This window comes from Piliocolobus tephrosceles, chromosome 5 (genome assembly GCF_002776525.5).
Source record: "Piliocolobus tephrosceles isolate RC106 chromosome 5, ASM277652v3, whole genome shotgun sequence".
NCBI lineage: Eukaryota > Metazoa > Chordata > Mammalia > Primates > Cercopithecidae > Piliocolobus > Piliocolobus tephrosceles.
In genome coordinates, this window is record NC_045438.1 from 43533465 (window position 1) to 43558693 (window position 25229).

Here is a 25229-nt window from a genome sequence, read left to right on the forward strand (position 1 = left end):
AATATTCTGAAGGATCAAGTATGTCTTGGTGTTTTTATTTTCTAGAATGTTCTGAAGGGTCTGGAAAAGAGAAAAGTTGATTTAAATACCATCACAGAGAGTAGTGCTGCCCTGCAAAACTTAATTGAGGGCAGCGAGCCTATTTTAGAAGAGAAGCTCTGCGTCCTTAATGCTGGGTGGAGCCGAGTTCGTACTTGGACTGAAGATTGGTGCAATACCTTGATGGTATGTCTCAGGAAAAAGTTAATTATGATATCGTCTCCTCTCTTCTAGTTATTTTTGAAATAAGTACAACTTTGATTACATTTCAAGTCCTATTTACTGTGTGTCACAGTAATATTTTGCTTGTGAATTAATTTCATTAGACTAGGTTTTGTTTTTTTCTTTGAAAAACAATGTTTCTAAAATATTCATGATCTACATGGAATTAGGTACTTTCATATTTTAGTAAATGCACCTTATTTGTTTCATTTTAATGATTTCATATTGTATTTAATTTTCATACTATCAGAAGCTATTTTTATATATAATCTTTATAGTGTTTGAATAATGGCATACTGGTTAAGAGCACAGGCTCTAGCATCTGATGGCCTATGTAAAATTTTTCACTACTAGCTCGGTAACATTGGTCAAGTTACTTAAACATTCTCTAAACCTCAATTGTTTAATCTGTAAACTGGACATTATTGTATCTGTCTCATCAGTTTTGCAATGATTGATTATGAGCCTTAAACATGTAGTGCTCTTAAATAACCAATTAAATAACCAAAACAACCAATTTTAGATTTTGCTATAGTTATAATTATTAAATATTGTATATGTGTTAGTCTTTGGTTATGCCACTACTCTGTAAATTATCTCATGGAAATAGTTATCATTTAATTTTTATAGTGTTTTTACGTTCCTATGATACTAACTGTGAATATATGGCCACCCCACCCTCCCCTGCTGAGGAAGGCCTTGTTATTTATATATATATTTTTTAATTCTGAAATTCTAATAAAATATATATAATTAAATATATATATATTTTTAATTCTGAAATACTTGAGATAGGAGTTTTATCAAATTTATAGAATTACTAGGTAATGGATAGAGACATCAAGCATACATTATTGTGTGTTTGAATATTTATTTAAATTCATCAGGATGTGTAGGGCAGTGAAGAGCATGGACTTTGCTCTTGATCTCTAACAGATTTATATCCACAGTCCATGACTTATTGTCTGTTTAACCTTAGCTAAGTTACTTAATGTTACTAAGCTTAAATTTCCATATATAGAGAATGAGAACAAAAGTATATACCTAACAGAGTTGTTAAATGTTGAATATAATAGTGAATATGAGATTCTTGGCTCATAGAATATGCTCATTAAATATTTTATATATTACTTTTTAATTACTAGCTTTATTTCACATTCTCATGGCCCTTATTTCTGTATTCTTCTATCTATACCTTTCAAACTCTCCATTCAAGCAGTATCTTTCTAATGCTGTTAGAACATTTGATTTACCTGATTGAAAGGGGTAAACAAGTCTGGTGGTCATCAGTTCTTCCTACTTAGGATCCAGATCACTGTTGATATTTTCTCATATCATTTATTAGTTCACATTTTCTTTTTTTTTATGTTTATTTTAAATTCAGGGGCACAAATGCAAGTTTGTTTTCTTTTATTTTTATGTCTCTTATTTGTTCACTTTTTTTTTTTTTTTTTTTTTTTTTGAGGCTGGCTGTCATTCTGTCACCCATGCTGGAGTGCAGTGGTATGATCACGGGTCACTACAACCTCGACCTCCCCAGGCTCAGGTGATCCTTCCACCTCAGCCTTGCGTGTATCTGGGACTACAGGCATGTGCCACCACACCTGGCTAATTTTTCTATTTGTTTTTAGAGATGGGGTTTCACCATGTTGTCCAGGCTGGTCTTGAATTCCTGAGGTCAAGTGATCCTCCCATCAGGACCTCCCAAAGTACTGGATAACAGGCGTGAGCCACCATACCCAGCCTACATTTTCTTTTTTCAACTATTTTTCATATTATAGATTAATAATTTCTTTCTTTGTAAAAACTTTTACTGTCTAAGCATTTTCCAGTTTCTTTTATCCCACAACATACAATTGCTAAATGTTAATTTCATCATAAGCCTCCTTACCCTTTTCGGTCACACTCTAACTTCTTGCCTTAGATTAACTGCTTTTCCCAGTCATAATCTGCTTAACTGTTGATTCTGTTTTCAAATCTGTTCTGTCAAGCACATTTCATGTCCTGCTTCAGGACATCTTGCTGTGGTCTGTGCCAGATTAATATTAAGGGCTGGTGATATAGAGGTAAGGAGACAAAGGCACTGTCCTTTAAGCAGAGCATACAGAATCTTTTTTTCAATTCATATTTTCATCATTTTAAAAAATTATTCCGTAAGTGAGTGTTTAAAAAATATGGGCCAGGTGCGGGTGCACACCTGTCATCCCAGCACTTTGAGAGGCTGAGGTGGGTGGGTCACGAGGTCAAGAGATCAAGACCATCCTGGCCAACATGGTGAAACCCTGTCTCTACTAAAAATACAAAAATTAGCAAGGGGTGGTGGTGCACACCTGAGTCCCAGCTACTCAGGAGGCTGAGGCAGGAGAATCGCTTGAACCAGGGAGGCGGAGATTGCAATGAGTCGAGATTGCACAGATTGCACCACTGTACTGCAGCCTGGCAACAGAGCAAGATTCCATCTTAAAAAAAAAAAAAAAGATTGAGGAGGGCAAATCAGATCAGTTGTAATATAAGAATGAGGAATAAGAGATGAACTTGCATTGAAATTGAAAAAGAAACTTTCACCTTTTATTCTACTTCAACTTTGTATTGTGCTGAGGTCTAAATCAGATAAATTTAAGAAGTGTTGGCCGGGCGCGGTGGCTCAAGCCTGTAATCCCAGCACTTTGGGAGGCCGAAACGGGCGGATCATGAGGTCAGGAGATCGAGACCATCCTGGCTAACATGGTGAAACCCCGTCTCTACTAAAAAGTACAAAAAAACTAGTGGGGCGAGGTGGCGAGCGCCTGTAGTCCCAGCTACTCGGGAGGCTGAGGCAGGAGAATGGCCTGAACCCTGGAGGCGGAGCTTGCAGTGAGGTGAGATCTGGCCACTGCACTCCAGCCTGGGCGACAGAGCAAGACTCTGTCTCAAAAAAAAAAAAAAAAAAAAAAGAAGTGTTAAGCAGCATAGATGTGCATTTTTAGGAATGAGATTTATTCACTGAAGAAGAGCTCTGCAGGAAGATGAAAGCTTTTCTTTAAATTCATGATACAGTTTGCTCTTTGAAGGTCTTTTAAATCTCTTTTAAGATTATCGTCTTAAATATTTCATATGGTTATGTAAGCATTTTATTAATTCCTTTGTAGAACCATCAGAACCAACTAGAAATATTTGATGGAAATGTGGCCCACATAAGTACCTGGCTGTATCAAGCTGAAGCTCTATTGGATGAAATTGAAAAGAAACCAGCAAGTAAACGGGAAGAAATTGTGAAGGTGGCAAACGTAGAGACATCAGTAACACTTTTGGGGTCGAATGTTTTGTTGTCATGTTTTCTCTTGTGTAATGCTCTAAGTTACTTACGCTCTTATTCCTCCCAAGCATTAGATTCATTAACATTTATTTTGATGGGAGAAACTGAGACAATAAGAGACAAACTCAATAAGAGACAAACTTGAATTGAAATAGAAAGATTAGTAAGAGACTTCAGCACAATCAACAAGAGTAAAAGCTATTCACATAAGATGCCAATGAGTCTTGCTTACTTCTGCATTCTCCATTGAGTGTTGCTTACTTCTGTATTCTCCAGGGAATCTTACTTACTTTTGTATTCTCCAATGAGTCTGTCTTACTTCTGTACTCTCCAATATGTCTTACATACTTCTATGTTCTCCGGCGAGTCTTACTTCTGTATTCTCCAATGAGAGTTGCTTACCTCTGTGTTCTCCAATGAGCCCTATGTGAACAGCTCTTGCCTGGTTGATTATGCTGAAATCTCTTAATCTCTTACTGGGGATCCCAGATATTTATTTAAACTACCTTTCATTCTGTAAAAGCATCACATTCATGTTTGGGTTTGATATTTCCCATGAGATAATTTTGTGTTTTCTTATAATTAGCGTTTAGTATCTGAGCTGGATGATGCCAACCTCCAGGTTGAAAATGTCCGCGATCAAGCCCTTATTTTGATGAATGCCCGTGGAAGCTCAAGCAGGGAGCTTGTAGAACCAAAGTTAGCTGAGCTGAATAGGAACTTTGAAAAGGTGTCTCAACATATCAAAAGTGCCAAAGTGAGTAATTACGTTTTTAGAGTAAACCATTTTTCCTATGGGTATGTATCTAAATGATAGTCATACAGTATATACATAAACAATTTTTATTTTATTTTAATTTTACTGTTTTCTCGCTCTGTCACCCAGGCTGGAGTTCAGTGGCATGATCTCACTGTAAACCCCGCCTTCTAGGCACAAGCTATTCTCCTGCCTCAGCCTCCCACGTAGCTGGGATTACAGGCGCCTGCCACCACGCCCAGCTAATTTTTGTATTTTTTTTTTAGGAGAGATGGGGTTTCACCAACTTGGCCAGGCTGGTCTCGAGCTGCTGACCTCAAGTGATCTACCTGCCTTGGCCTCCCAAAGTGCTGGGATTACAGGCGTGAGTCACTGCACCGGCCAACGATTTTTAAATTAAAATATTTTCAATCACTTTTTCTTTGAATGGAATTTGTCCTTATTTTTTTGTGATTGTGCATATGAAGGAGAGAAAACAAGCAATTAGTATCGAAGAAAATAACCTATTTGAGAAAAGATTTCAAAGACTCAATCAAAGGTTTGAATTGGTTATGAAATGATTAAACTAATTCCCAAGCTAGGGATAAATATTAAACCCTTTATTTTATGGTCATACTCTATGTATGTGTTCACACTGCACACACCACAGAACTTGTTTTTTGTGTTTTACATGACGACAAATCTAAAAGTTAGATAATTTCACAATTTAAATCTAAGGTAGGAAAGTACTACCTGATTTTATAAATTTAAAAAAGCTTTATACATTTAATTAAGAGGGTAAGAAATAGGAGCTTTATGAGAGAGTGCTAGTTTTCCCACACTTAGCCAACCTCAGATGGTATTTATCTGCATTTCCTTTTATTAAAAATGTTTTATTGAGTTTTAGTTAAACAAATATAAAATTTTTCTATGTAGATGTTATCTGAAAAGACAACATTGAGAAATATGCACTTCTTTGACATTTGTGTATGAAAATTCAAGGGGAATTCTACTGAGGAAACTTAACTGGGAGACATTCTGTGAGATGTCCCTGCCCTGGGGGGCTGGGTGGCTGTTCTTCCTTTCTGTGGCCATGATAAAGATGGTTTCTGGATCATGGCCATAGTTTCCTACTATGTTCGCATGTGGTCTCCAGATCCACGCCACAACACTCTGGGCAGCCACAGTGAATTGCAACACTACATCACATCCCTGGCTAGAGTTTGAAGAAAACGAGTAATTCAGAGAAGTCTAAATTGGTAAAATCGTTGCCATATAAATGAATGAAACCAAAGTTATCTGAGCTGAATAGGAAAGTCAATTAAAAAAAATGCTAGTTTCTCTCTTGACACACCATCTCTCTGATTAATGATGGAAAGTCAAATTAAAAATCTATTTTCAGAGAATTCTTTTCCTTCTACAGTTTCTAATTGCTCAGGAACCATTATCATACCGAAGTTTAGTCACCACTGAAGCATTTGAAACTGGTGTGCCTTTCTCTGACTTGGAAAATTTAGAAAATGACATAGAAAATATGTTAAAAGTTGTGGAAAAACACTTGGAATCCAGTGATGAAGATGGAAAGGTTGGTTCAAGGAGATTTCAAAACCATGGTGTTCTCATTTTTCTTCTCTATTAATTTTATTTTTACATCAATGATGTTTACCCATATAATCTGTCAAACATGATGAAACAGATTCAAATATGATTTTTTGATGTGTGTTGATGTAAGAGTCACATCATTCATGTACTTAAAAAGAAAATAGACACACTTTCTGAACTAAACATAATTCTTAGTATTATCTAATGTTTGCTAAACTCTCTTTGAGATATTTTATCTTCAAATATAAAATATCTTTAAGCAACATAAATTTTTTGATCATTCAGGTTAACATATCTTGACTTACACTATACGAAGTAGGTTGGTTTTCCTCCTTAGGAACTGCTAGGAAGTGACCTTAAGCATTTTTCTTTTGAGTCATTTTTTTTTTTCCTTTTAAACATTTAGATGGATGAGGAGAGAGCCCAGATTGAGGAAGTTCTACAAAGAGGAGAAGAAATGTTACATCAACCTATGGAAGATAATAAAAAAGAAAAAATCCGTTTGCAGTTATTACTTTTGCATACAAGATACAACAAAATTAAGGTATTACGACTGGAGAGTCTCTGTTGCATTTAAATACCTTACTTAACTCTTGCCATTCAGATGTGTGATGCTGCATCACAGATGCTTTAAAACACACCAGCTGGAATATCATCTCCCCCTCGCTAGTGTGTGTTACTAGACATGTTCATATTTTTGGATGGTGCAGAACTCAACATAGAAATGTAAAACGTTATTATTGGCATCTCTTTTGGATTTCTGATTGTGTATCAAACCTAAAAGAGCTCTATCTATTTCAGAAGTGACTTCCTCCAGTTCCTTCTTTTATCTGTGAAGGTCTTGGCTATGGCAAAAAAAAGTTTCTAGTTTAAAAATAACTAAATTTGTGAAACTGAAGTAATCTGATTTATATTCTAGTAAAGATTCACTACCAGCTCCCTTTTTATTTCTTTATATTTTTCTTTTTTTAAAAGATGGGGTCTCACTATGTTGCCCGGACTGATCTTGAACTCCTAGGCTCAAGTAATCTTCCTGTGTCAGCCTCCCCAGTTGCTGGGACTACAGGTGTGAGCCACCATACCCAGCTCCAGCTCTTTTTAAAATGGCAGTCTTTCTATCTGCATTTTAAGTGTGCTCTTGTTCCCTGGGGTCTGTTCTTTGGTAGTTCCTTCTAGAAAGATTTTTATTTGATGACTTTGGGAATTAAGTAGATCGATGATGGTACTGTAATTTTACTGTACCTTTTCTATGTTTAGATATGTTTAGATACATAAATACTTCCAATTGTGTTTCAAAAATTGCCTCTAGTATTCAGTACAATAACGTGCTGTGAAGTTTTAGCCTAGGAACAATTGACTATACCACATAGCGTAGGTGTGCAGGAGGCTGCACCATCTAGGTTTGTGTAAGTGCACTCTATGATGTTTGCATGAAAATGAAATGACCTAAAGATACATTTCTCAGAACATGTCCTTGCTGTTACTAAGCAATGCATGACTATACTTTAAAAACTAGTCACTCTCTCAAGGCTGAAGCCTTGTTAACTATTTCTTGTTCCTCACATATCTTCTCACATCACACTGAGTAGGCATTAAAACCATTGGATCTGCTTGAAGCAATATACAGGTTTGAACCTCAAGTTAGATATTACTCTACCAGCTGCTTGTTTTATGATCATGAGAAAGTGACTTAGCTTATTTTACTTCACTATCCTTTCCATAATTTAGACTTATGATTTTCTCCCATGATATTATATCCCATGGACATATTCTTATGTCTGTTTTTTTTCTCACTCTAATACGTCCTTTGTATCTTCCTCAGAGTTATTCTCCCCCAAGTCATGGCTGATCATGTCATTCCTTCATCTAAGAAACTGTTTAGGAAAATATTGCAAAATACAGAAAGAGCTTTAAATGCAAGGTTTGTCAATACAACAACATACAAAGTCTTCAGTCTGACCCCTGGCTCCTTATGTCTTTGATTTCCTGTCACTTGCCATGTAGGACAGCTGCGCTGGTTTTCTTTACATTTTCCTAAACACATCATATGCACATCTGGGAACTTACTAATTTTATTCCCATTCCCTAGAGTGGGTTTTGTCTTTTTAGGTTAGCTGAAAAATGCATTATCTTTTAAGACTCAGCTCCATTTTTATTTCTAACTTCTGTCAGATTATATTATAGTTTTCTGCTTTATTGTGACTTTTTAAAGTATCTTTCTTCTCTAATGCTTCTCCAAGTTCAGGCCATATCTTTTTCATCTTTGGGTCTGAAATCAGAAATTATTACTGGCACAAAATAGAAATAAGTTTTAAACTTTTAATATATAAATAAATTTGTTTGTTAAAAGTACTAATGTATACTATACAAGCTAATTTCATTCTGGCTTTACTAACATTGGTAGGCCAACTATGATACATACTTCAAATCTATAGTTTTCAAACTGATATGATTCTTAACTGTGAACATTAGAATTACTTTGGGGAGCTTTAAAAAAACTACGGTGCCAAAATCTAATTCCTGAACTGGTTAAATCAGAATCTCTCAGGTTGGACCTAGGTGTGGGCATTTACAAAAGCAAAACACAAAACATTTGTAAATGATTGTAATGTACAATTAGGATTGAGAAGCACTAGTTTACAGGACTCATTGTCTTATTTGAAATATGTTAAGTGACCTTTTCCAATTTGTTTACTAGAGTATTACTGTTTTTAAATTATGTATGAGCACTTTTTAAAGATATTAACCACTTGCCATAGTTGCTATAACGTATTACTTTTTGATATTTATCTTCTAACTATTTTACCTTTAAGATGCAACCATTTAAAATTTTCGTTTAGCCACAGGTGACTATGTTTTTCTTTAGTGATTTTTTGGGGGTTCCTGTTTTGGGATCTAAAAAGTTTTTATCCTCCAGAAAGTTGATGAATATTCAATTCTGTTTAGTTCTAGGTTTTTCCTGTGGTTTGGTAAAAACAAAACTTAGAAATTTAATAAAACAGTCACTTAAAAATCTCTTTAATCTGGAGTTTGCTATATGTTGTGAGCTACATCATGTAACACTGTCTCATGTCAGTACTGACCTCTAGTATATTTGTGTTTCCGTGTCCTAGGAGAATTTTTTAAAAATAAAATTGTCCAGAAGTAATGTCTCGGTCAGATCTTGAGGACATTTTTTTAGTCCTAGGGCATTTTGATTGATCACTCTGTTGGGGGAAAAAAAAATCAATTTCAGGAATACAGAAAGCACATGTTTAAATCTTGAACTGCCTTGCTGCCTCTGTAAGAGTGTGAAGACTCAGAAAAATCTTGGATTGTCTTATAGTCTGAAAAGAAAAAGAGACTGTCTTAATGAATGTGAATTTTTTAAACTTGGAACTCTATGATACCTACTGACCTCCCTAGTTTATTCTAAAGCTTCAGGTACGTGTGGTCTTGCAGAATGACAATCCGTTATGTAACTGAAGAAGCAGCACAGGAATTCCAGTCTTGTAGTAGTAGCTGAGGTATAAAAGTGGCTCTCAATATTTACCTATGTGACATGTATTATCTAGTGGTGCTAAATGAGGAAAGTACTACAAAGGTAAATGTCCTACAAGTATAATAAAGTAGTTGGATGTCAGGAGTTTTTTGGACTTTTGGAAAACAGATGACCTTCCAGCAAAATTTTGGCTAATGAATGGGAAGCCAAGAAGGAAAATGGGTCCCAGTTTCCTCTTTTACTTTTTTGACATGATTACTCAACCTAGAAACACTTTCATTGGGCTATTTTCTTTTCCTTAAAGTTAAGAGGGAGAACAATTGAACCTAGTTTTCTGATCTTCCAAAATAAAAACATTGGCTTATTTGAAATGAAAATCCGAAAGAATTATTTTTGATTTTTTCTTTTCTTAAAAAATACTTAGCATCTTTTTCTTCGTAGCTGGTTTCTGGGTAGATATGTTATTTATTTCAGCATTCTTTTATATTTGCTTAAAACACAGAATTCGCTTCCTTAGACATATGGGTAAACATCTAGAAATGCTCTCTGACTAAATTGTAAAAATGTGGCATTAGGATAATAACATTAATCTTGGTGACAAGTATAACTAGTTCTGTTGTTAAAGTCAAAAAATCTATAGACCTGCTTCTAACCTGGCTATCCAGAACTGCCCATCAATTGATGAAAGCAGTTTACAAATTCTAGGAGGCAATAATGCAGTCCTCTAGGTTCAACACCATGTTATCCACTCAATGATTTTAGTCATGAGTCTTGGATTCATTTAGAGATTGCCTTGTAACCATTTTCAAGATCACTAACTAAATTAACATGCGTTTGTGATCATTTTAACTATCATCTCGAATTTACAGATGATTATAATTTTTTTAGAAGTTCAACATAGGAGAAGTGAAATTATCAAGGAAGGTACCTTAATTCATGAGCAGCTGCACTTTGGCCCTTTGGAAGTGGTAATAGACAGCGTTTATTAAATTGTAGCCATCCAGGAGTAGAGGATTTGAACTCCTGAAGGACTGGTGGTCCCTCCCAGAGAGCACTTTATTGTTTAGAAAGCTCTGAGAAGAGGGCTGGGTGCAGTGACTCATGCCTGTAATCCCAGCACTTTGGGAGGCTAAGGTCAGCTGATCACTTGAGGCTAAGAGTTTGAGACCAGCCTGGCCAACATGATTTAACCCCATCTCTACTAAAAATATAAAAGTTAGCTGGGCGTGGTGGTGCACACCTGTAATCTCAGCTACTCAGGAGGCTGAGGCAGGATAATCACTTGAACCCGGAGGTAGAGGTTGCAGTGAGCCCAGATCACACCACTGCACTCCAGCCTGGGAGGCAGAGCAATACTCTGTCCCCACCCCACCAAAAAAATAAAAATGAAAAAGAAAGATCTGAGAAGAGGATCCAGAAAATCTATATTAGGGCAGATGAGTAGTCCATAGAGGCTCAAGTCTGTCTAAATATGGCACTTCATGATCTGTTTTCTCATGTAGGATATTCCTGCTCTGTAATATTATTCTCAGAGGTTAAGATTACATACTGAATTACCTGGATATTATTTTAATCAAAACCCTTTGTGTATTTCATGTTGTGTTATGGAAACATGTTTAACTTGCTTATATTTTTAGCAGTGAGGTGCAATTTTAAAATTGTGATATTTTTAAAAGTGTGAAATAATAATGGTATCAACATGTTTTATTTCATACAGAACTTTATGATTGGCAACATATTCTCATTCTTTCAACAATTCAAGAAAGGAATTGTTATGTTTTTTGTTTGCTGAGTTTAGATGACATAGACCTTAAAGCCTGTCAAGTTATTAACATACTTATACTGTTTAATAGCATGCTGCAGATGAAAATTAGAATACAGATTGTTAAGGGTTTCTGTTGCAAGGTAGGTTTATAATAGAAAACATTAAAACTAAGTTTTAAAAATTTGGTTCATGATATTTCATTCCTTCACACAATAGTCATATATTTTCTTAATTTGTTATTATTCATTGTGGGGGTATTTTAATACTTTTTTTTTTTTTTTTTTTTTGCTGTTTTTGTAGGCATTCCCTATTCAACAGAGGAAAATGGGTCAACTTGCTTCTGGAATTAGATCATCACTTCTTCCTACAGATTATCTGGTTGAAATTAACAAAATTTTACTTTGCATGGATGATGTTGAATTATCGCTTAATATTCCAGAGCTCAACACTGCTATCTACAAAGACTTCTGTTTTCAGGAAGACTCTCTGAAGGTAGACCTCCAGGCACTGTGTTTGAATGGCCATAGTTAATGCAGAAGTAGAGGAAGAAATTTGTTCTCGTGCCTACTTAGATGGTCGATATCTTTTACAGTTTGTGCCAGGGGATTAATAATATGTATGACTAGTAAAGCTTTCCTACATTGTCCAAGAAAACATAAAACATTTTGAATTTTTAAAAAGTGGGTATGGATTGTTAAGTGTGCACAGTTATAAATTATTTGCAACATCAGAGCCTTCGTTTAAAATTAAACAGAGACATAGACCACCTTCCTGTCTTGTAAACTAGATTGTCAGTTGATGTTAATTGTCGGCATTTATCAGGCAATCTATAATGGTTTAAAATTGGCCAGTTGTTGAGGTGGGGAATGGCATCTTGATTGTAAGTTAATTAAACTTTTAAATTCTAGCAAGGCATTTTCATATAACTTGATTGCATTTATATTTAAAGTCAAAATAAACTCACGGATAATATGGATTTGATAGTGCATTCCTCTCATTTAAACTAGCATTATTAGATATTTGAAAATATCAGTATTTCCAGCTTCAAATGCCTCATTACCTATAGAGAATGTTACTGAAGCTTTTCATGTGTCATACACAAATGCTACTATTGTGAGGATTTCTTTTCCTGCCATTGGTATATTATGTAGCATATTCCACACACTTTGGCCAGAACAGGGTATTATTTTTTAAAAAAGTTTCCAGTTTTTGTGATTAACAATGATTATGTCTCATTATTATTTCAAATGAGTGTTCTACAATATAAATTTCTGGTCATCTGTGATTCCTTTTTTTGTTACTTTGCTGGATTTTGTTAATCTATGACAATATATTTTTAGAATGTCAAAGACCAACTGGACAAACTTGGAGAGCAGATCGCAGTCATTCATGAAAAACAGCCAGATGTCATCCTTGAAGCCTCTGGACCTGAAGCCATTCAGATCAGAGATACACTTACTCAGCTGAATGCAAAATGGGACAGAATTAGTAGAATGTACAGTGATCGGAAGGGGTAGGTATAAATGAAATTAATGTTTCATTTAAAAAATTGCCTGCAAGTTCATGGGCCATGAAAAGGGTCGTGTGGACATTGAGATTAATGAGAACATGTTTCATATCCTTTTAGGATGCCCTGTGTTTTTTTTTTTTTTTTTCTTTTTAGAAGGAGTCTTGCTCTGTCACCCAGGCTGGTGTGCAATGGCGCGATCTCGGCTCACTGCAACTTCTGCCTCCCAGGTTCAAGAGATTCTCCTGCCTCAGCCTCCCAAGTAGCTGGGGTTATAGGTGCACACCACCACGCCTGGCTAATTTTTGTATTTTTAGTAGAGATGGGGTTTCACCATGTTGGCCTGGCTGGTATTGAACTCCTGACCTCAGGCAGTCTGCCTGCCTCAGCCTCCCAAAGTGCTGGGATTACAGGTGTGAGCCACTGTGCCCGGCTGTATGCCCTGTTTAATAAATTGTGATAAGTATAGTTCCTTAAAGGAGGAATGTGATCATGTATAGATGACCATTTATAACACAATATCTTAATAATATGGAAGCACTTCTAATTTTTAGTGTCTAAATTGTGTCCATTCTCTTTAAAAAAATTAATTTTTCATTAATGTTCACTTTCTCAGCACACTTGATAATTAATGTGAGTGAAGAACAGAGGCAGCTACAGATAATTAGAATCCATATATAATACCAAACTCTTTTTTATAACCATCTGTTTAAATGAATGCTTTTGAGCCTTCTTTTTACTAGATTTTGACCAGGCCTGTTAATAGGTAGAAATGAAAACAGTTGAGATTTTTGCCAGTAGCTGTGGATGTGATGGAAAGGCAAATAAATTATGAAATAACCCAATGGGAAGTGCTGTATAAGAGGAAAGGGAACACAGAATAATACTTTGGGTAATGAGAGACATACGCACAAAACTAGGCATCCTGTTCCTTGTCTTTTTTTCTATTTTAGCCCACATATTTCAATGTGACTAATCCTTGAAAAGATAGCTTTTAGTGGCCTTTGGTATGTTGCTTTGTTGGATTTTACAAATTTTCCCTTTGTACGTTTGGAGAACATTCTTTTATGTACATCTTTATCCTTACTTACATTTCTTTAGGCTTGATCATTAGATACAGACAAATGTCTTTAAAAATAATGACATTTTAAACCTCCATGTTATATCATGAAATTGGTTACTTTACCCCGCCAACAGTATTTGTAAAAATGCCCTTCTTTTTGAGCCCTTACTAACATTGACAGTTTTTTTTTTATTGTTTAAAAAAATCTTTGCCAATGTAATAGTGTTAAATTACACCTCAATTTTATTTTTATTTTTTAATTTTTAGTGCTACTAATTTGTGTACATTAATTTTGTATCCTGAAACTTTGCTGAATTTATTTACCAGTTCTAGGAGCTTTTTGGATGAGTCTTTAGGGTTTTCTAGGTATATGATCATCTTATCAGCAAACAGTAACAGTTTGACTTCCTTTTAATGGATTCGGATGCCCTTTCTTTCTTTCTCTTGTCTGATTGCTCTGTCTAGGACTTCCTGTACTATGTTAAATAGAAGTAGTGAAAGTGGGCATCTTTTTCTTGTTCCAGTTCTCAGGGGGAATGCTTTCAACTTTTCCTCCTTCAGTATAATGTTGGCTGTGGGCTAAAAGTCATAGATGACTTTTATTACCTGAAGGTATGTTCCCTCTATGCCAATTTTGCTGAGGATTTTAATCATAAAGTGATGCTAGATTTTGTCAAATGCCTTTTCTCAGTCTATTGAGATGATTGTGTGATTTTTGTTTTAAGTCTCTTTATGTGGTGTATCACATTTATTGACTTGTGTATTTTAAACCATCCCTGCATCACCAGCATGAAACCCACTTGAACATAGTTTATTCTCTTTTTCATATTCTGTTGGATTCAGTTAGCTAGTATTTTGTTGAGGATTTTTGCATCTATCTTCATCATGGATTTGGTCTGTAGTTTTCTTTTCTGTTATGTCCTTTTCTGGGTTTGGTATTAGGGTAATACTGGCTTCATGGAATGATTTAGGGAGGATTTCCTCTTTCTCTGTCTTTGGGAATAGTGTCAGTTGGATTGGTACCAATTCTTCTTTGAATGTCTGATAGAATTCAGCTCTGAATCCATCGGGTCCTGGACTATTTTTTGCTGGTAATTTTTTAATCATGATTTTAATCTTGCTGCTTGTCATTGGTCTGTTTAGAGTTTCTGTTTCTTCCTGGTTTAATTTAGAAGGGATGTATATTTCCAGGAATTTATCCACCTCCTCTAGGTTTTCTAGTTTATGCAGGTAAAAGTGTTCATAATGGCCTTGATCTTTTGTATTTCTGTGGCATCAGTTGTAAGATCACCCATTTTGTTTCTAATTTAACTAATTTGGATCCTTTCTTTTTTCTTGGTTAATCTCACCGATAGTCTATCAATTTTATTTATCTCTTTGGAGAACTAGCTTTTTGTTTCATTTATTTTTTTGTATTTTGCTTGTTTGTTTCACTTTCATTTAGTTTTGCTCTGATCTTGGTTATTTTTTTTCCTTCTGCTGGATTTGGGTGTGGTTTGTTCTTGTTTCTCTAGTTTCTTAAGGTGTGACTTTGGATTGTCTATTTGTGCTCTTTTAGACTCTTTGATGAAGGTATTTAATGCTATGAACTTTTCTCTTAGCATTGCTTTTGCCATATCATAAAAGTTTTGATAGGTTCTGTCACTATTATCATTCAGTTCAAATAATTTTTAAATTTCCATCTTGATTTCATTGTTGACCCAGTAATCATTCATGAGCAAGTTATTTCATTTCCATATATTTTGCATGGTTTTGAGGGTTCCTTTCAGGGTTGATTTCCAATTTTATTCCACTGTGGTCTGAGAGAGTACTCGATGTAATTTTAGTTTTCTTAAATTTGTTGAGACTTGTTTTGTGGCTTATCACATGGTTTATCTTGGAGAATGTTCTGTGTGCTCATGAATAGAAAATATATTCTGCAGTTGTTGGTTAGAATGTTCCATAAATATCTGTTAAGTCCATTTGTTCTAGGGTATAGATTAATTCCATTGTTTCTTTGTTGACTTTCTGTCTTGATGACTTGTGTAGTGCTATCAGTGGAGTGTAGAAGTCTACCACTATTAATGTGTTGCTGTTTATTTCATTTCTTAGGTCTAGTAGTAATTGTTTTACAAATTTGGGAGCTCCCATGTTAGGTGCATATATATTTAGGATTGTGATAATTTCCTGTTGGACTAGTCCTTTTATCATTATATAATGTCCCTTTTTGTCTTTTTTAACTGCTGTTGCTTTAACATTTATTTTGTCTGATATAAGAATAGCTACTCCTGCTTGCTTGTGGTGTCCATTTGGATGGACTATCGTTTTCCACTCCTTTACCTTAAGTTTATGTGAGTTTTTATGTTTCAGGTGAGTCTCTTGAAGACAGCAGATACTTGGTTGGCGAATTTTTATCCATTCTTCTATTCTGTATCTTTTAAATGGAGCATTTAGGCCATTTACATTCAATGTTAGTATTCAGATATGAGGTATTGTTCTATTTATCATGATATTTGTTGCCTCAATACCTTGTTTTTTTTTTTTTTTTTTTAATTTTGTTATAGTTAACAGGTTCTTTGAGATTTATTGAGATTTATGCTTTTTTTTTTTTTTTTTTTTTTTGAGACAGAGTCTTGCTCTGTCACCCAGGCTGGAGTGCTGTGGCATGATCTCGGCTCACTGCAACCTCTGCCACTCAGGTTCAAGCAACTCTCTGTCTCAGCCTCCTGAGTAGCTGGGGCTACAGGTGCCTACCACCATGCCTGGCTAATTTTTTTTGTACTTTTTAGTAGAGATGGGGTTTCACCATGTTGGCCAGGCTGGTCTCAAACTCCTGACCTCAGGTAATCTGCCTACCTTGGCCTCCCAAAGTGCTGGAATTACAGATGTGAGCCACCACACCTGGCTGAGATTTATGCTTCAGGGAGATTCTATTTTGTTCTATTTCTAGGATTTGTTTCAAGACTTAGAGCTGCTTCTATCTTGCTGGCTTGGTAGCAGCAAATTCTCTCAGTATTTGTCTGAAAAAGACTATTTTTCCTTCATTTATGAAGCTTAGATTCACTGGATACAAAATTCCTGGCTGATAATTGTTTTGTTTAAGGAGGCTGAAGATAGGACCCCAATCTCTTCTAGCTTATAAGGTTTCTGCTGAGAAATCCGCTGTTAATCTGACAGGTTCTTCTTTATAGATTACCTGATACTTTTACCTCACAACTGTTAATATTCTTTCCTTCTTATTGACTTTAGGTAACCTGATGACCATGTGCCTAGGCAATGATCTTTTTGTGATGGATTTTCCAGCTGTCCTTTGAGCTTTTCGTATTTGGATATCTAGATCTCTAGCAAAGCCAGGAGGTTTTCCTCAATTATTCCCTCAAATATGTTTTCCATACTTTTAGATTTCTCTTTTTCCTTGGGAACACAAATTATTCTTTGTTCTTTTAACCTAATCCCAAACTTCGTGGAGGCTTTGTTCATTTTTAAAAATTCTTTTTTCTTTTTCTTTGTCAGATTGTGTTAATTCAAAAACCTTGTCTTTGAGCTCTGAAATTCTTTCTTCTACTTGTTTGATTCTCTTGCTGAGACTTTCCAGTGCATTTTGCATTTCTCAAAGTGTGTCCTTGATTTCCAGAAGCTGTGATTGTTTTTATTTTGCTATTTATTTCACTGGAGATTTTTTTCATACATATGCTGTGTCATTGTTTTCATTTCTTTAAGTTGGGCTTCACCTTTCACTGGTGCCTCCTTGATTGGTTTAATAATTGACCTTCTGAATTCTTTTTCTGGCAATTCAGAGATTTTATCATGATTTGGATCCAGTGCTGGTGAGCTAGTGTGATCTTTTTTTTTTTTTTTTTTCTTGAGATGGAGTCTCACTCTGTTGCCCAGGCTGGAGTGCAATGGCATGATCTCCCCACTGCAACCTCCGCATCCCGGGTTTGAGCGATTCTCCTGCCTCAACCTCCTGAGTAGCTGGGATTACAGGCATGCATCACCATACCCAGCTTATTTTTGTATTTTTGGTAGAGACGAGGTTTCACCATGTTGGCCAGGCTGGTCTTGAACTGCTGACATCAGTTTATCTGCCTGCCTCGGCATCCCAAAGTGCTGGGATTATAGGCATAAGCCACTGTGCCCAGCCTAGTATGATCTTTTTAGGTGTTTTAAAGAGCCTTATTTTGTCATATTACCATAATTGTTTTTCGGGTTTCTTCTCATTTGGGTGGAACATGTCAGAGGGAAGATCTGGGACTCAATGGCTGCTCTTCTGATTCTTTTGTCCCACAAAGAGCTCCCTTGATTTGGTGCTCTCCTCCTTCCCCTAGGGATGGGGCTTCCTGAGAGCTGAACTGCAGTTATTGTTATTTCTCTTCTGAAGCTAGCCATCCAGCAGAGCTACTGGGCACCGAGCTGGTACTGGGGAGTGTCTGCAAAGAGTCCCATGATGTGATGTGATCCGTCTTCAGGTCTCTCAGCTGTGGATACCAGCACTTGGTCTGGTGAAAGTAACAGGGGAGTGAAGTGGACTCTGTGAGAGTCCTTGGTTGTATTTTGGTTTAGTTCGCTGGTTTTCTATTCGTTGGCCCCCAGCCAGGAGATGGTGCTTACAAGAGAGCATCAGCTGCAGTACTATAGACAGGATTAGGTGGTGGGCAGGGCCATAGAGTTCCTAAGAGATTATGTTCTTTGTCTTTGGCTACTGGGGCGAGTAGAGAATGACCATCAGGTTGGGGCAGGGTTAGGTGTATCTGAGTCAGACTCTCCTTGTGCATGGCTTGTTGTGGCTGCTGTAGGGGATAGGGGTGTGGTTCCCAGGCCAGTGGAGTTATGTTCCCAGGGGCATTATGGCTGTCTCTGCTGCATCACACAGGTCACCAGGGAAGTGGGGGGAAGCCTGCAGTGGCAGGCCTCACTCAGCTTCCACACAGCCCACGGACCAAAAGGCCAGTCTCACTCCTATCAGGACCTCATTCTGCTGCCACCCCCCAGCCTACCCAACAGCACTGGGTTTATTTCTAGGCAGCTGGTGAGCAGGGTTCAGAACTTGCCCCAGGTGGCAAGTCTCCCAGATGAGAGCACAAGCTGGTCTCCAGTTCCTCGGCTCTCCCATGCAGCATGCAGCAGCATTCCACCTCCTTCAAAGGGTCTGTAGATTCTCTCAGTTTTCCTGGTGTGTTCCTGCAGTAGTTCTTGGGACAAAAGTCCACTCTGTGTCTGCACATGCTGCTGTTTGTCTGAGTGGGAGCTGCAAGTTAGTCCTTCTTCTATCCGCCACTTTTTTCCTCTCTTTCACTGATGATACTTTCTAAGTTTAATGTTTATATTTTCAAAGTCTTTAGATCTTTGAAACAGTCTTATAGCATCCCGAATTTGGAAATTGTGATTGTTGTGTAGTTACTGTGAATTTTTGCAAGTGACAATGAGTGTCTTAATATCATCTCGTAGTGCCTTTTTTTTTAAAAGTGCTTTTTTTTTTTCATGCTTAATAGAAGATTGCTTTACTGTGGGCAGTATTAGCAAAATTTTAAAAGTAATTTTCATGGAAAAAGACGATATACACATTATTTAGGGGTTATTGATATTAGGAGCCATTTTATTTAAAAATATGTACCTTATTACATAAAATATAAATTTTATTAATATTGTTAAGATCTCAGTGATCATTTCTAAAACTCTGCTCCATTACTCTAAACAAAAAGATAGGAGAAAAAATTATTTAGGATCCTAGTCCAATAAAACTTTTCCTTTTTATACTTGTTTCATGTATTCTGAATATGACAAGCACTCGGTTTTACTTTACCATCTTTAGAAGAATTTAGTTTAAACAGAAATCTCAATAGCCCTCTGTCTCATTGCATAACTTGGGCTCTGCATGCAGTTTCATACTTTGCTGTATTTAGGTAAATGGGACCCTCAGGACCAGTGATTACCCGAAGTACGTTAATCTGCTCAGGCAGCCATAATAAAATAACGTAGACTGGGTGGCTTAAACAACAGACATTTACTTTCCTACAGTTCTGGAGGCTGGAAGATCAAGATCAAGGTGCCAGTAGAGTTGATGTCTAGTGAGGACTCTCTTACTGGCTTGCAGATGGCCACCTTGCTGTGTCCTCACATGAGAGGGCTCTGTGGTGCCTCTTCCACTTACTGTAAGGACACCAGTCCTTTCAGACTAGAGCCCCACACTTATGACCTCTTTTAACCTTATTTGTGTCCTGAAAAGCTCGATCTCTAAGTACAGTCACATTGTGGGGTTAGGGCTTCAACATAAGAATTTTGATTGGACACAATTCTGTATATAACATATAGATAAAGGAGTATATGGGCATTTTGAAGTGTTTTGGCTTTTTGTGCTTTATTCCTGCCAGGAATTAAGTGTTCTGGTATTAAAACGACATATTTTTCCCCAAGAAAATAATGAATCATATTTTATATTTCATGGTATTTAAATGTTAAATGTATAAAGTTGGATGGGTTAACATGCCTACAACTAATTGATCCTGATTTTTCAAGCCAGAAAAGGCTATGTCTTTTTAGTTAAAAAGCTGCTCAAATGTGTGCCTGAGTGTGTTCATGAGTATGTGTGTGTGTATGAGTGTGCATGTGTGTATGTATGAGAGAGAGGATTTGGTAGCTTGTGGTGTGAGCAGATTGCTTTGCCCTTGGTGTGATGCTTGTATCTCTAAGAGGAATTATTACCTGTATCCCACTACGAAAATTGATTTTGTGGAACAATAGGCTGTGAATTCAGTTTTTTGAGGTCTTTCTGTTTAAATGAGATTTGATTTTCTTTTCTAGAAAAATTGCTCCTAGGCAGTCCTGGAAAGTTTGGAAACCTATTTTATTTTGTTTGTTGTCCTCTAGTTATTTTGATAGGGCTATGGAAGAATGGAGACAGTTCCATTGTGACCTTAATGACCTCACACAGTGGATAACAGAGGCAGAAGAATTACTGGTTGATACCTGTGCTCCAGGTGGCAGCCTGGACTTAGAGAAAGCCAGGATACATCAGCAGGTAAGTGTTTTCTGTTAGAGGAGGGGGATTACACATATGGTTAGTGTACGCCTGTTAAGACAGATTTCAGAAGTAGGGGCAAAATATATTATTTTTTCAGAAGCCAATGGACAATTTGTAATTTTTGTTCCAGTTCTTGTTACCAGTTATAAAAATTTAAGAAATTGGTCAATCACAAGTTTCAATCAAGATTTCAAAGAAATATAAATAAAAATACTCTTTAGTGGGTAATGTGAAATACAATTTTATTAAACAATTTTATATTTAGAATACAATTTGTAAAATGTTATGCCTAAGACTATATTAAGAACAGAAAAAAATATTTGCATGCCTCACCTGTGTTTTTTGTACTTAAAACACTTAGGCATCTCATTTTTCTTTGTATCATTGATAATTATCATAAAGTAAATTATTCTGGAGCGACAGCAGGGCAGCTGCTCATGTAAGTCTAATTCAGTCTTGGGAAAATATAACACAAAGTTAGTTCTGCTGATGACAACAGCTCTTTAAAAATAACAATAGAAAGCACACACAATTTCAATTCTGCCATTGATAAAAATGTTTTCTCTTTTATTAATTTTTTAAAATGTATTTTATTTAGAAGGACACGACAAGTTAAAGAGAATTCATTTATTTTTCATATAAATGTGTTAATGCGGCCGGGCGCGGTGCCTCACACTTGTAATCTCAGCATTTTGGGAGGCCAAAGCAGGCAGATTACGAAGTCAGGAGATCGAGACCATCCTGGCTAACACAGTGAAACCCCATCTCTACTAAAAATACAAAAAATTAGCCAGGTGTGGTGGCGGGCACCTGCAGTTCCAGGTACTCGGGAGGCTGAGGCAGGAGAATCACTTGAACCTGGGAGGTGGAGGTTGCAGTGAGCCAAGCTTGTGCCACTGCACTCCAGCCTGGGTGACAGAGCGAGACTCTGTCTCAAAATAAATAAAAAAAATAAATAAATAAATAATTGTGTTAATGCATTTTTCTTATTTTTGGAGTTACAGATAAGTGTTTAAATTTGACTTGAAAATATCCATTTAATCTGTTACTTAAACACTTGTAGGCCAGTGTATTAGTCTGTTCTCATGCTGCTAATAAAGACATACCTGAGACTGGGTTATTTATAAAGGAAAGAAGTTTAATTGACTCATAGGTCAACGTCGCTGGGGAGGTCACAGGAAATGTACAATCATGGTGGAAGGGGAAAGAAACATGTCCTTCTTCATATGGTGGCAGGAGAGAGAAGTGCTGAGCAAAGTGGGGGAAAAGTCCCTTATAAAACCATCAGATCACTATCACTAGAACAGCATGAGAGTAACCACCCCTGTGACTCAATTACCTCCTACTGGGTCCCTTCCATGGCATGTGAGGATTATGGGAGGTACCATTCAATATGAGATTTATGTGGGGACACAACCAAACCATATCAACCAGTGAAGCAATATCTTAGTAAAATGCACATTTAGGTTTACTTGTATATGGTAGAACACAAGGATATAAGGATATATTGGGGTATATAATTTTTTAAAGCAGTGCCTTCAAGTACTTGTTTGGAAGAAGATGAGCAACTCATTTTCATCAAACATGATTGATTCTTATGCTTTAATGTAAACAGCTATTATTCGTTTTAGTTATTAGGCTGTCCTATTTCCTTGTATTTTGCCTGATGATATTCATGAGGATGGGTTAGATTTCAAAATAGATTTCATTTAGCATGTTCATTGAAATGTAATTAAATTGTTTTAAAATGCCTTTTTTTTTTAACATAAAATATCTTTCCAGGAATTTGTTTCTGTCACACTTAAATTGATACCACAATACTTGGGTGGATTCATTGCATCAGAATCATTTAATTATTGGTGAAATTAATCTTGACTTGTGCTCTGTTACAGGAACTTGAGGAGGGCATCAGCAGCCACCGGCCCAGTTTTGCAGCACTAAACAGAACTGGGGATGGGATTGTGCAGAAACTCTCCCAGGCAGATGGAAGCTTCTTGAAAGACAAACTGGCAGGTTTAAACCAACGTTGGGATGCAATCATTGCAGAAGTGAAGGATAGGCAGCCAAGGTGATTTAGCTATGATTGTTTGCAGGCACAAGAGTGAACATATTTTGAATAGAATCTTTAAAGGTGCAATCCAATGAGTTCTTTTATTGTTTGACATTATAATAGGAATTTTACTGACATTTAAGACCTCTGCTGCCCACTTTCCCCCTTCCTGTATTTTTTTAGGCTGTCCATAAAGTGTCACTTTTCTACTCAAATGTTACATATGTAAAAACCAGACACCTTTATTCCTTTTATTTACAACTGCTTATTATGATACGGTGATTACGGTGGGAATTTAAAGTAGTTGAAATAACTGAAACTCCAGGTTTCAGGTTTGAAAGTTTGGGTTCAAGATCAGACCTTCCCTTTACTTATTTCCTGACTGAGCCTACCTTAGTAATCTGTCTCACTAAATTGTTTTAGTGTCAAATGTTGTGTTCTATTCGTGCTTTGCAAATAAGAAAGTTCTTCATCTATGTAATATACAAATATAGTATTATTAATTTTTATGTCAGATTATGTTACAATGACTCAGATTTTATTTGGGCATCTTCTGGTTGCAAATATGTTTGACTACCAAGGAATATAATGCTCAACACTATACACAATTTCCATATTTAAAATTATTTGACATTATTTTCCGAGACAGTCAAGATTTAATGAATGATTTCTACTTTGCTTCATGTATTTCATCATTAATGATCTTTTTTGTTTGTTTCTTACTGGTAGTTTAGGGTTAAAAATTGCATGATTTTTTTTTCTGTTAATTTTAACTCTGTTGATGAAGTTTTATTTTAGTGATAAGCTATCATTTTGTGAAAGGCCAATCTAATACTTTATCAGGTCCAGTATTATGCAACCTAAAATATTCAAGGATCATGTGACCTACAGTTGCTTTTCATTTAAAAAATCTATAATTTTGTGTGTTTTGTTAAGAGACAAATAGTAATTTGTATGTTTTGGTTGAGAGATTGCCACATGGCAGAGAGAGTATTTGGCACCTTGCACACATTGCCTTGTTTAGAAGTCATGACTCACCTCTTAGGCAACTGTTAGGCCTTGTACAGCTTTAGAAACTGAGGCTAAGAGAGGCGAGGTTAAGTAACTTGTCCAAGATGTCATAGAAAGTAAGCGATCGTGCTATCTTATGCTCTCAAATATTACGCTGTACAAACTTAGAAAGAACACAAGAACACAGAACTCTGTGGCCAAAGTGTCTTCCTCTGGAAATGAGAACTATGATATCACCACAGAGGATTGTCATGAGGATTAAATGCAATAGTGTTTGCAAAATGTACATGCCTTGACTATTCATAGTAAACACCTAAAGTATCTACTTCTGATGAAAGAAAGTTAGCTTAGAACTTACTCTCTAAGCGTATTGCTGAATTTTGCCAATGATTGATTAACGACTTGATTGATATTTATTGAGCTTTATGTTTAGCACTGAAGATACAAGTATGATTAAGGAACGCTAACAATAAGAAAATGATGAAAGAAAACATCGTTAAAGAGATAAGAGTGTCACAGAGGCAGATATGATGGGCTGTGGAATTTAAGTGTCACAGAGGAAGCATGCCAAAGCTGAGTTTTAAAGCATTTGTAGCAATTTCCTATAAATTTCTAGGCAGAAGAAGTAAAACAGCAGAGGTGGGAGGTATGAATGGCATCCTCATGTGAGAGATCTGCAAAGGATTGAAAGGAGAGGAGGGTTCAATGACCAGGGGAAGGATTGGAAAATGAGGTCCCATAAGATCTTATATGTCATGCTATTCAGTTTGCACGGAGGGTCTTAGCTTGAAATGATTTATCTCCTAGACCTTTATTGTTTTTTTGAGACAGAGTCTTGCTCTGTCACCCAGTCTGGAGTGCAGTGGCATGATCTCAGCTCACTGCAACCTCTGCCTCCCGAACTCAGGCAATTCTCATGCCTCAGCCTCCTTAGTAGCTGGGATGACAGGTGCCTGCCACCATGCCTGGCTAATTTTCATATTTTTAGTAGAGATGGCATTTCACCATGTTGGCCAGGCTGGTCTAGAACTCCTGGCCTCGAGTTGATCTGCTGGCCTTGGCCTCTCAAAGTTCTGGGATTATAGGCATGAGCCACTATGCCTGTCCTCTCCTAGACCTTTTTAAGGAAAAACATGTATCTTCTGGGAGGGTTTTAACAATGAATGCAGAAATTCTTCTAAAGATAGATCTCTGTGGAGTGTGGTAATTACAGCTGCTAAAACTCACAAGGTGAAGCTAATACATGTTTTTACTCATTTTTTGGAAGTGAAAAGAATAATGAATCTCTTCTCCAACAGCTTATATTTTGACTAAAATAATATTTATCTTCATAAATTAATGCTAAACTTCATTTTAGGTTTGTAGTCTATATTAAATTGGGACCATCTTGGGTAGATTCTATATATATTGTTAATAAAGTCATTGAAAATTATCACGCAGTTCAATTTGTTTTTGTAT

The 25229-nt window shown here is 36.4% G+C and overlaps 1 protein-coding gene across 7 annotated transcripts in view; it reads left to right on the forward strand.

The window, feature by feature from the left end:
* Positions 1 to 25229, forward strand: part of UTRN (utrophin) — a 580797-nt gene that overhangs the window by 219136 nt on the left and 336432 nt on the right. For all 7 annotated transcript variants that reach the window (XM_023183788.2, XM_023183779.3, XM_023183783.3 and 4 more), the window contains 9 exons: positions 46 to 225; positions 3390 to 3518; positions 4143 to 4313; positions 5716 to 5877; positions 6301 to 6438; positions 11441 to 11632; positions 12481 to 12653; positions 20557 to 20707; positions 22603 to 22778. In XM_023183788.2, the coding sequence (XP_023039556.2) occupies positions 46 to 225; positions 3390 to 3518; positions 4143 to 4313; positions 5716 to 5877; positions 6301 to 6438; positions 11441 to 11632; positions 12481 to 12653; positions 20557 to 20707; positions 22603 to 22778 (1472 nt within the window). The remainder of the gene's footprint in view (positions 1 to 45; positions 226 to 3389; positions 3519 to 4142; positions 4314 to 5715; positions 5878 to 6300; positions 6439 to 11440; positions 11633 to 12480; positions 12654 to 20556; positions 20708 to 22602; positions 22779 to 25229) is intronic.